This window comes from Quercus lobata, chromosome 8 (genome assembly GCF_001633185.2).
Source record: "Quercus lobata isolate SW786 chromosome 8, ValleyOak3.0 Primary Assembly, whole genome shotgun sequence".
Taxonomy (NCBI): Eukaryota; Viridiplantae; Streptophyta; class Magnoliopsida; order Fagales; family Fagaceae; genus Quercus; species Quercus lobata.
The window spans coordinates 25,871,783-25,884,483 of NC_044911.1; the positions used below are offsets into that span (position 1 = coordinate 25,871,783).

General features: G+C 36.1%; 2 protein-coding genes across 2 annotated transcripts; one reads left to right on the top strand and one right to left on the bottom strand.

Annotated features, from left to right (window-relative positions):
* The first annotated feature begins 275 nt into the window (after positions 1 to 275).
* On the top strand, positions 276 to 1,283 carry LOC115956658. Its single transcript, XM_031074970.1, has 2 exons — positions 276 to 759; positions 871 to 1,283. Exons 1-2 carry the CDS (start codon positions 276 to 278, stop codon positions 1,281 to 1,283), a joined length of 897 nt encoding a protein of 298 aa, XP_030930830.1.
* A 1,754-nt stretch (positions 1,284 to 3,037) lies between these two features.
* LOC115956383 (syntaxin-61-like) lies at positions 3,038 to 8,591 on the bottom strand. The gene is made up of 8 exons (XM_031074781.1): positions 8,459 to 8,591; positions 7,915 to 7,981; positions 6,930 to 7,043; positions 6,498 to 6,611; positions 5,878 to 6,071; positions 3,969 to 4,059; positions 3,673 to 3,738; positions 3,038 to 3,443 (listed from the first exon to the last, which is right to left on the bottom strand). The coding sequence occupies exons 2-8, from the start codon at positions 7,966 to 7,968 to the stop codon at positions 3,333 to 3,335; spliced, it is 744 nt and encodes a 247-aa protein (XP_030930641.1). The 5' UTR covers positions 7,969 to 7,981; positions 8,459 to 8,591; the 3' UTR covers positions 3,038 to 3,332.
* Between the last annotated feature and the right edge of the window lie 4,110 nt (positions 8,592 to 12,701).

The window sequence follows — 12,701 nt, forward strand, 5'->3', positions numbered from 1 at the left end:
CCCTCAAGGAAAATAAACATTTTATGATCAATAGATTAACGAAGATCAAATTTTGTGTGAAATGCGTAGATGAGTCATGCAAGTGATATGTTTGCACAGTCATGAAGCCCAATCTTCATGGACTATGAATGGTCACCGTGTATGTAGATCCTCACACGTGTATACCGATTGGGGTGCGAAATGATGATAGAATGATGAATTGTAATTTTATTGCATCAGACATCCTAAAGAAGTTATGTGAGGATCACATTACCCTAATTAAGCATCTCAGATCTATGATAGAGTCGAAATATGAGAGCCATAAGCCTTCTTACTACAAGGTATGGGATTCAAAACAAAAGGCGATTAGAAAGATGTTTGGGAATTGGGAAGAGTCTTACCAAAGGTTGCAAAAGTTGCTAATGACATATATTGATCAAGATCCGACTACCCAGGTGATCTATCGTACCGCACCCACCAGTGAAGATGACACCGTATTTTTGCATTATGTGTTTTGGTCTTTCGGTCCATGCATTGATAGATTCAAATATTGCAAGTCGGTTATCAGTATTGATGGGACCTATCTGTATGGTAAATATCAAGAAAAGTTGTTGGTCATAATGGCAACTGACGCTAACAACAAGGTATTCCCTTTCGCCTTTGTTGTTGTGGATTGTGAGTCAAGGTCCAGTTGGAGGTGGTTTTTACAATGCCTCAGAGATACGATTGACCACATGATACCTGACGAAGACATTTGCATAATTTCTGACCGAAATCTCGGTATCAAAAACGCCATTGCAAACTAGCCTAGAGGGGATGATGGAAAAACACGGGTATTTCATAGATATTGTCTTTGACATGTTGCTAGCAACTTTAACACTCATTTTTCAGAACTCGACTCTAAAGTTAGCAGCGTTGAAAGCGGGATATGCTATTCAGGAAGTAAAATTGATACCATAATGGAGTCCATTAAGCAAGTGGAAATTGAGGCCATTATGAATAAAAAGAAGGTGATGGGGAAGGATAGCAAGGAAAAGGATTTTCTTCCATACACATACCTAGTGAGCAAGTCTGTGGATATGTGGACCCAGTCACATGATGGTGGGAAATATTTTGGGGTAATGACAACCAATATATCAAAGTGCTTTAATGGTGTACTGAAAGGTGCACGGGGCCTTCCTATTGCCGCAATGATTAAGTTCACTTGGTCCAAACTTGTTGAATATTTCTACAACCGGCACAAAGAAATTACTTATAAGTTGTTGGAGGGTAAGAAATTGAGTACATATGCCTTCTCCATGTGAGAGGGAAATAGGTGTAAATCTGAGAAACACTATCTCAAGGCATTTAGCAATCAACATATGATATATTAAGTAGTTACTTCACTCAACATGTATAGCACAGGAGGGGGAAACCACAGTTATGAAGTTCGGTTACTGGAAAGAACATGCAGTTGTGGGAAATGACAAAACATAAGGATCCTGTGTTCACATGCAATTAGAGTATGTGATGCTCTAAATATTGATTCGACCACATATATTCACCCATGTTATAGTTCCCAGACGCACATTTGCGTTTCAGATTTTTTTTTTTTTTTCCCAGCCGTAACTTTTTGACTTTTCTTCTATGAACAGTGCTCTCGTGCATTGTTCATGGGTCCCACAAACTACACTTTTCAGCAACTTTTTCATTGAAAATAGGTCCCACGGTACTATTCACACATTTAAAAATTATTTTGCTACAATATTTTTCAGTTTTTAGTTTTCAGTTGTATCCAAACGGATCCTTACTCACATGCATTTGCGGTTCCTAAGTCAAAGTCAATGTGGAGGGATCCCATGGGGCCAAAATGGTTGCCTAATCCAGCATTTTTGCGGGCCAAAGGTCGACCAGTGAAGTCAAGAATAAGGAATGAGATGGATGGAATGAGGAATAAGGATCGAGAATTGGGACGGCGGAGGGAGGACGCAGATTTGATAGAGAGTCAACCCAAGTAGACATGTGGACTGTGTCATGTTTCTGGGCATAATCGCAGAAAATGTCCGCAGTCTCGTGACGCTTCCACAAGTGGTCATGTTCCAAACTAGGTAGGTGACAGATGGCAAAAATTTCTGGATCAAGTTGTTCATTCTATGTTTACCTAATGTTTACTATCTTGTCTCCTAACATAATTAGTTTACGTTTTTCAGGTATGCTTCAATAGACAACGTTTTTATTGTGTGGACCGCCGATCTTAGGAAAAGTGACTATGTTGTATCGACATAATTAACTTTTTGGTTTTTGTTGAATGTACTTGTAATTATCTATCCAATGTACCTCTATGAAGATTGTGATTTGAGTAGTATGGTTAGAACTGCAAATTAAGCATGGTTGGACATGTTTAGAATGTTGATATATTGAGAATGTCTTTTGCTATGATGTAAGTGCATTTACATTGTAAAACTATGTCTATGCAGAGAGCGTAACAATTTCTATAGTTTGGTGCCTATTGAGAATGCCTTTGGATGTAATTTAAGTGCATTTACATTCTCAGAAAGGCCTCTCAATGAGTGTTTGTGGATTACATTTTCAACTTCTCTATCTCTATTTCTTAGCAGGTGCATGCACACATTTTAGTTTCTGGTTTGCCTGCATGTTCAGGAAAAAAAAAAAAAAAAATTTCCCAGTGAAACTCGAGTTTCATAGACTTAAGTTCCACAAGTGTGAACACTCAAAAAACAGAGCATCCTCTTTGCCTGAAACAAAGTATTTTTGCAAATGGTATAAATCTCGAGATTTTAAAAGTTGCTTTTGAATCTCGAGTTTCAAAGGCTTAAGTTCCTCTCATATATATATTTTTAAATCTAAAAACTAAAAATATAGTTTTTTTTTCATGAATTTTTTTTTTCCACTAAAATTTGCATGAATTCTATTTTTTTTTTCAACTTCAAAAAGTTCATTTTATTTCTCTAAACAATTGGAACTGTTAACACGTTTGTCCTAAACTTTAAAAAAACAAAAAACAAATGCAAACCAAATCAGAAATATGAGCCTACTAATATCTAGTCACAGAAGCATGTAGCAATAAACAAATAAGCATGATATAAAGCTGGTTTACATGATACTTGCAACTGTAAGTGGTTCAACAACAAATTCTGGTCCACTTAAAGAAATTGCACAGAACAAAAAGGCAGATTCTTCATTTGCTTCGTATTCATTTTTCCTTGACAAACCCAGACTTCCAATTAAATCCTTTCATTCATATCTATTCTTGATAGTCCTCCCCTCCTCCCCCCCCCCCCCCTCCCCAAAAAAAAAACAAAAAAAGGAGATTCACATATCTCCAACATTTCATACATGTTTCAGACCAATGACTAGGTCAAAAAGACCAGAATGAATAAGATGATAAACAGAACCACCAAAAACAATATCATCATGATCTGGCCCTTCACACCAGCCTTCTTCATGACCATAGCCACCTTTTTCTGCAAAGAGAAGTTGAAAAAAAGGAATTTTTTACTCGTTACATATTAAATCATTAAAATAAGTACACAATCCATTCATTAAATTTAGCAAGTGAGAAAAAATTTCACATCTGAACTTGTTTTCAGTGAACATAGAGTTAAAGTCTTAAATATCAGATCATTGGTAGGAAGCCCGAATTTTCCAAAGCTTGGAAATAAACATTAGCTCAGACTTATTACAGAGGCTAACCTGAACAAAATCAAGACGATTTGATGTACTGTCCATTTCCATACCCAATTCATCTATAATTTTCTCCTGGGGCACCCAAATATTACATGTTAGTCTAACAAATTAACAAAAATGATCCTAAAAAATGAAGCTTGACAAAAAAGAAGTAAATTAGAAAGTTACAGGTACAGTAATAAAAGTCACTCATGGATTAAAGTGCTTAAAGGATGCACCGCCAGTGCTATCTTTCACATCATTTGTTGCCAGGGAATAGTGGTAGAGTTATTATAAAGATCTGAAGCTTAAAAAATCCTTACCTGTGCAAGGAGCTCTTCATGTATAGTAAGCCCAACACCTCCAATTCTCTCTACGCTTGCACTAAGTTCATCTAACTCTTCATCCTGCTGCCTACAATCAATAGTTGATAAAGAATACAAAATCAAGAACAAATAAAATAGACGCAATAGCTACTTGTCAAAACCAAATACAGAGCAAATAGCATTTTTCTCAAACAACATGGAGAGAAGGTTTCTAGTTAACATAAGAGTACACCTCATCTTTTTTCTTTTTTTTGAGAGATAATTACAACATGCTGCTAATCCCGCAGCTTGAATCCTTTCCCCCCTAAACCCCCGAGCATTTTATACATGGGGAGGTGTCAATTCAGCTATAAGGCCTTTGGCAAGGGTACCCCTCATCCAATCTAATATGTAATGGTCACCTCTCCTCTCCACTTTCCCCAGAATTTCATCCTAACTAAGCAAGGTTTGAAATAATAGTTAAAACATATTAATCTTGAATTAAACCAAACAGATAAATAGTAAAAGTTTAGAGGATTATGAAAATAGTATCAATGTTGAATATAGCATTGCTCGCCAGTGGTAAGGATTACAACAATCTTCAACAAAATGTTACATGCTAATTATTTCAATTAACATTAGTATCATACTACACATCCAGTGTGTGTGTTTAATTATCATTAGTATGAATTATAGTAGTCATCACAAGTAGGTGCTACATGCCAATTATTTAAAATCAAAATTACTATTCAACTATAAAACATAATTTTTTATAATTGTTATAAAATTATGATTTTTTTTATTTTTTCTATTTTTTGAGGATAATTTACACACACCCAATGGATCTCAAACCCAAAACAACTGTCCACGCCATTCTTAGGTGTATTTGCTTATATTATTTCAATGATGAGGACAACATTGTCAACCAAAAAAAAAGTCAAAATTTCATAAAAGGGAGGTTATAGTTGGTACAAAGCTTCATAGTATTTTAACAAGGGATGTTAGAGAAATCCTTATCTACTTTGGTAATTTATGATAATAAATAAATTACCATATGAATTTTAAGGGACTTTTTTTATTGGTAAGTTATTTAAGCATCCTATCCTATGGGTCCTGGATAATTATAAAATTCTAGAATCTAGGCTTAATAAAGTAACTCAGGATTCTATTTTACAAGTTATATTCACTCTTGAAATCAGAGTAGAACTGAAATTTTTGCAACTCAAGCAAATTAAAGGGTATTTTGGAAATTGAGTTTGAGTCTTAAATTTTTAAGAAAATTCTTAAGTATCTTGGTTTAATTTTCTTTAAGTCCAAGTCAGCCTTTAATTACCTTATTAGGTTTAGTACGAAAATCAAATTTGAAGCCCTAATATGACCAGCACCAAAAAGAGTCCTTATATATTTGTGCTTTCTATACTAAAATATTTCAGAGAGTAATTAATAGATATACCTTGGTGTTTTGGTTTATCGAAGACTTCTATCCCTAAAGTGCTTCTTGATCTTCTTTCACTAGTATTGGTCATAGGTACAATGCAAGTATAATGTTCGCAATCTCTTAACAATAACAAATTCGCTCGCTCTTCCTTTGCACTCCCACATCAAACCTTTTTCTTTACCCTATTAGACCCTAAAATTTTACACATTTTCCCTATAAAATAATCACCAAATTCAAACTTTTCAAACTTCATGTCATTCTGCAAATCCTAAAATAAGTACAAACCCTAACCATTTCTTCTAAATTCTAAAATCCTAAAGCCACAAATTCTCCTAATGCTAAGCCCAACACAACCACACACAGGTTTTCCTTAGACTGTCCTACCTTGATGAAGTTCAGCAACTAAAATCCAAAGAGTTTGAAGACTGCTAAAGATAGGTTTGCATGTGTCTGTATGTGGAAGGAAAAAGAAAGAAACAAAAATGATACTTTATCAGCAGCAGCTGCCTATCTGATTCTGATGCTATGAAGTCATCATTATCTTGGGCATTGTAGTGATTAGATCCATCTGCCTTGTGAGAATCTGGCATCCTCATTAATTCACGGCGCATTCCACTCAAACCAGTAGTGCCAGTCCCATTTGACTCTTTTCCAGCTTCTACTGCTTTCTTCATGGTGCCCACCTAATAAGGTACTCCAATCATTTAGCCCCTCTCACACACACATGTAAAGCCAAAAGCTTGTAACATAATACACTGCATAATAGAAATAATAATTTCATAAAAAAAGATTATAATTTTTTTTAAACGGTTGTCATAGGAAATTAAACTGATAAAGACTCACCATGCTCACAAGCTACATAAATTTAAAACTTAAGAAGTACAATTCCAGTCAATAATCCAGAGTCCAGACACATGCACACAGCCTAAGGCTCACCACATAATGAGTGCCAAAAATCATTGCCAAATTGAGTACAAAGTTTGGGATAAACATCAGTAGTGTCGGGACAGATTAACAAGAGAAAGCTTAAAGTATATATTTTCAATAACAAGAATTACTGAATACAGTGTCTCCACTGTCTCTAAAAACTATAGCTATATGGTTGATACCTGCATTCGAGCAGTGCTGGTCCATCTTCTTCGCTTTTCAAGTTCCACCTCGTCAATGCTATACCAAGATGGATCTCTAGCTGCTACAGCAATTGCTTTGTCCAATTCATCCACCTTCCTATCAAGAAAGCAGGCTTTCAGCAGTTGTGCACAGTGGTTAATTCATTTAATTAAAGCCAAAACTCATCTAAAAAGCTTCACTACTGGTGGACTCGGTATAGGATTTTATATTGCTACTAAAATAGAAAGTTCCAATGTAGGATGAGATCACATTGGTGTAGTAAGAATATTTATTTAAATTCACATGCTAGATATCTTCTTACTGATTCAATACATATTAAATCGCATGATGGAAACCTATGATTGATCTTTCCCAAAACTTTAAAAGAGGCAGAATCCATTTTAAGTAAAGTATGGTAATTATAAACATACCTGCCATTCAATGCTCTCACAACTAGCAAGCAGTTCCTTTGTGAGATGTAATTGCTCTCCAGTATTAGAAGGAATATGCTCCCATTGGTGAAAAGTGGATTGCAACTTATCAATCTAAACAGGTAGTGATGAAATAGTCAGACATTTAATATCCCTCAGGAAACTCCTATTTCCACCATCAACAGTACTGAGCATGTATACAACAGTGCGGTGTAAGTTCCCGTGTGCACATGAGAGAGAGAGAGAGAGATCCACATTGTAAATTATACATGAAAGGGACAGGTTTGTCCTTCTCTAAAAGTTCCCCAAGATTCCCAATTAATTCGAAACAAAGAAGTCAGAAACATGTCAGCCCAGCGAAGGCCTAGCCAACATTTGAGGTAGAAAAAAGCAAGAGGTTATTGATAAAATTAAGTTATTTCAAAAGAAAAAGAGAAGATAATTCAGAAACTAATCACTCTTTTTAATTCAACCACAAACATCATCCCCCTCCTCCACCATACAACTGAAGCAACCTAAAATTATCAACACACCAGCACCCAGTTCAGTCTCAATGCCACAATATAGTGATACAGCAGCAGCCACTCCATGGAACTATCCAGTTAGGAATCCCAGGAACAAGGGTTTGCATTATGCCAGTTGATTAAGAAGTAGATCTGAAAGCTCCTCCAGTGGAATTCCAACGACATAACTCATCTAAAACTCTTAATAAAGCCTTTGTAACAGGACAGCCTAAGCTCAAGGATCTAGCTTAAGAAACTAGATTACTTCATGTTCACGATGATGAACATAAAGTAATTACAAAGAATTATGCGCAAAATTCAAGTGATTCCTCAAAAAATAATATGGAATTGCTATATATAATCTCAAAAGAGACCACATTGATACAATCATATGTACCAAATAAAACATTAATTTACTGCAAATAAAAGTTTTATTGCTAAGAGGCGGTCCAGAGCATAACATAATTTGACAAAAAACTTACAGATTCTTGAATCTCCTCTTTCACTACATAAAATGGATCTTGAGCAGAAGGCATATTGTAATATAACCTATACACATCCAGAAACAAACTTTGGCTTAGCAAGATGAGATCAACTACACGCAATTCGCACGAAGGAAGAAAGACCAGGAAAAAGAAATGCTAATTTTTGTTACTCTACTACTAGTACTGAGATTATCAATTCAGTTTTGAACATAAAAAAGAAATGACAAGGGTATAACAGTAACCTTCCTTCCTAGCAAATGTTTTCTCATCTCAAGTTAATCTTCTAATGACCCCAGGCCAGCTAATAAATAAGCAATTCTGAAACATATGGATTTTTATTTTATTTGAATATGTAAAATGTAATATTGTAATTCAATAATTTACCAACCAACCAAACACTGCAATTTTCAACATCATTTATTAATTGAATTCAACGCACACAAAAAATTTATAAAAAGAAATTACGAACAGAGATAGATAGAGAAATTGGAATTGGCGGCATAGATCAGAGGAGAGGGGTTGGTTGTGTTGTACTACTGACCTGAGTGAGAGACAGAGTGCGACGCGTGATCTAATTGTTCTGTGAGACTCAAGCCTACCGGCGAGAGATCGATAGATCAGATCAGAGAGAGAGAGTGGATATCATGGAGTTGGAATTGGAATTGGGCTGCTTTTCTTTTACATATACATATACATATATATATATATATTTATATTTATATTTATATTGATTGGGCCACTCCCATAATTGGCCCAATTCTCCCCTTTTGGGGGTGGGGTTCGGTGGAGGGAAGGGAGGAACTATTAAGGGGCTGTTTGGTAGACTTGATTAAACATAAATTTTTAGTTTTTAAATAATATTACATGTATTTTCATACTTTTTTACTCGCATGTATTTTCATACATGCTTTCAAACAACAAAATACATGTTTTCAAACACGTGTTCCAAACACCCCTAAGTATGAATTTTTCTTTTTCCAACAAATGAGAATGACAAGGAAGAAAGATTATAAAGAAATCATATCGAGCCATACACAAAATTAAAAAAAAAAAAAAAAAAACCTCTCTTTCTTTTATAATTCAATAATTGGGATGAAGAAATATGAACACCAGATATCTCTGTTAGTGATAATGCACAAAATCGTCAGTTAGTTGATTGTCCACACACGTGCCAATCGAAGTACTTGAAGAATAAAAAGAAACAAGGGACCTATAGAGAGCACCAGTAGGGTGCCGGCCAAAGACCTTCTAAAAGTTAAGTCAGCAATGGAAGAATCTCCAAGAACTTAATATTGTGAGAGTTAGAAATTTTTCACCTACCTCAGGGGAGGGGAGGTCTGATGTTTATATAGTGGCGTAAGGTTCACCAAAATCCCATGAACATAGGATTTTTCCTTGCATGGAGGATATGTAGTTAATATCCTGAGATCTCAGGGTTTATCTTTCCATATGAGGAAGATATAAACGTGTAGTAGGGTTTTTGGGCGTGGTGTGCAAGTTATTCCCATATAGGGATACATGAGTGGAGGATACACAAGAGCTTGTGGGACCTAGCAGATTCAATTATTGGGGTATCCGACTATTCGTCGGTATGGGCCCACTTCATCCGTCGGTATGAGCTTAATCCCATTCGTCGGTGTGAGCTCAGTCCTATTTGTTGGTGTGAGCTCAATCCCATTCATCAGTTACATGAATAGTCGTTTGGTAGAACCTCTGGAAGGGAGGGGATGGTTAACTTGTCGGGACCCATCCCACTTAGCCCGACGGATCCCTGACCCCATAGGACCCATTGAGGGGGAACATACATCCTAATGAGTGGAAAGTTCATAGGTGTAAGGTCAGACAATAATGCCCTTATCAGCTGGCCCCTACTTCATTGTTCGTCGAGATAATCGATAGGCTACGGAGTATTAAAAAGGAATCTTCTAGTCATTAATTACCCTATCTAGAGTTATGTGCCATTCTTAAGGGCAAAAACGTCTTTTGAAGGGGTTATGTGACACGTGGCGACCTATGAGTGGTCAGTTTGAATAATAGCATCGCTTCGTTTCTCATGCCTCTTCGTCCTATAAATAGCTCAATGCCCATTTGTCATTTCTTGCTTCCCATTGTTCAATCTAAAGTTTTTCTTCTTTCATCGATTTTCTTCGTTCGTCGCTCTAAAAAGGATCGTCGCCTGTCGATTTTACTATTTCATCACTCACTCTTATCTTCGAATTTCCTACATAAGTTTCTTATTCTTTCTATATTTTATTTCGTTACTGAATGTTCAAATAGTGTATAAAACACCTATGAACGTTTAAACCCCCAATTTACAAATTATCAACACAAGTTTATAATCAAACAATGTATGTGCAGAATATGATAAAAAGCTAAAATAGAATTGGTAAAACAATCTAAACCATAATTAATCATAACCACAACAGTAATTAAAAGGCAAAGATTAAGGGAAGAGAGATGCAAACACAAAAACAACACATCAATGTGTTATTGAAGAGGAAACCAAAGTCCTCGGCGTAAAACCTCTTCACCATCCTCCAAGCGGTTAATAATCCACTAGAGAATAAAGTTGGGATACATAAATAGTAGAAGACCCTCCAAGCCTAATCTACTCAGTGCACCTAAGCCTTCCAAACTTTTTGTTCCAATAAGGTTATGCCAAATCTTGTCTTCTCTAGCTTACCAGATCCCGCAACAGCCTTTTGCATAAACCAAAATGAATTGGTCCCTTCTGAACTGTTTCCTAAGCACCAAAATATTTTTTCACAAATATAGGTATGGTGAGATAAAGATTTGGCTAAATGTACCTCTCAAGCATGTATCAATGGAGAGGGTGAGAGTAGAGGAATTTGGAGAATCAAAAGATGAAGATTGTGGATGAGTTAATCTTGTTTTTCTTTAGGGTTTCTCTTTCAAAATTCTTTCTGGAAGCTCTCTACATTTCATGGGTATAAGGGTATTTATAGTAGGGTGTGTATGGAATGCGAAAAGTCAATTACAGCCAAACAGGGTGTTCTGGCGACTTGTGCTCGCGATTGGAATGAGTTATGAGTTTGAGTCACGAGCTAACTGCCTTGCCAGATTGGAGGTTTTGTCCTGTAGTGCAACAACTGGCATGACCCTTCAACTCCCCTGCATGCTTCACACATGTGCCACTTCTGGTGACTTGCCAATTGCGAGCTGGTCGCGAGATCTAGTCACAAGGCTCTTCTTGATTGCACACTCTTGAGCTTTTCTTCACACTCTCTCACACACTACCCTTACATAATTCCCACCTAAATACAGGGTTTTTAAATGTTGAATTACAAGTAAATTTGGCACGAAATAAAGCCAATAAAATGATTGAATAAATTCAACCTCACAGTTACTATCATTCCGATTTAGCGACCATCGGTCCTATGCTTAGGAGTTTGAGTGAGTAGAATCTTAGTTTTCATTCATTGCTTGTAGGTGAGAGAATGTCAAGAAATAGTGAGACGACGAGTAAACGTTCAGTGTTCGTTTGTATGGTGTCAGGTGATGAGTAGGCTCATTCATTGAGATGTGAGTATAAGTCTGACGAACCGTCCAACTCCGAAAAGGAGTTGTCGGCAGGTTCACCCTTTGAGGAAGAGGTGGAAACCCGTCCACTTGGACAAAACCTCATGTTTTTCTGATTTTTATTCAATAATTTCTCCATTACAATGAGTGCATGTTATTTATAAGACATGACTGAAAATAGAAAAATTTAAAAAACGTACTAAATAATAAAAGCCTAAATTAAAGTTGATTTGGTCTGAAATTAGCAGCTCCAAAATAGGAAAATAGCTAAAAAAACGTTCTAAATAATAGATGCCTAAAATTAAGGTGGATTTGGTCTGAAATTGGCAACTCCAGAATAGGAAAAATATTTGTTAATTGGTATGGAGTTAGAAAGTCAATCAGCCATTAATCCACACCATAAATCACACCTAATTAAGCCAGATCGGCCCTCAATAGCTTGGATTAAATTTATTACTCCTTCATCTTCCTTTGGGCTAAGCTTGGAATGTCCTGTGTTAGAATTAGCCCAAATCTCTTGAATCAGCCCAAAAGTGGTTCTTTGATCTTCTTGGATCTTGCTCTAGTAATAAGCCCAACTGGAACATGCAATGGATCCTTTAATGCTTGTTGATTCTCTTCATGCCCCATCTCTTCAAAATGATTTGTCCTCGAATCATCACCTACATCAAAAGGAGAAATATAGAAACATTAAATGTAGCACTAATGTTATACTCACCTGGAAGATCCAACTTGTATGCATTATCATTGATTCTCTCAAGGACTTGAAATGGATCATCCCCTCTAGGATGTAGCTTGGACCACCTATGAGCTGGAAATCTTTCTTTTCTCATATGCACCCAAACCCAATCACTCGGTTCAAGGAGGACTTGTCGACGGCCCTTGTTAGCTTTAGTCACATATTGCTCATTTTTCTTTTCTATATGTTGCTATACACTTTCTTGGAGTTTCTTCATCATCTCAGCCTTCTTTTGACCATCCAAACTAGTCATTTCACTAACTGGTAAAGGCAGCAAATCTAAAGGAGTTAGTGGATTAAAACCATAAACAATATCAAATGGTGAAAAATTAGTAGTAGAATGAACACTCCGATTATATGTAAACTCAATGAATGGTAAACAATCCTCGCAATTTTTCAAGTTTTTCTAAATTATAGTACGTAACAAAGTAGATAAAGTTCTATTCACTATCTCAGTTTGTCCATCCGTTTGGGGGTGACAAGTAATCGAAAACAATAGTTTAGT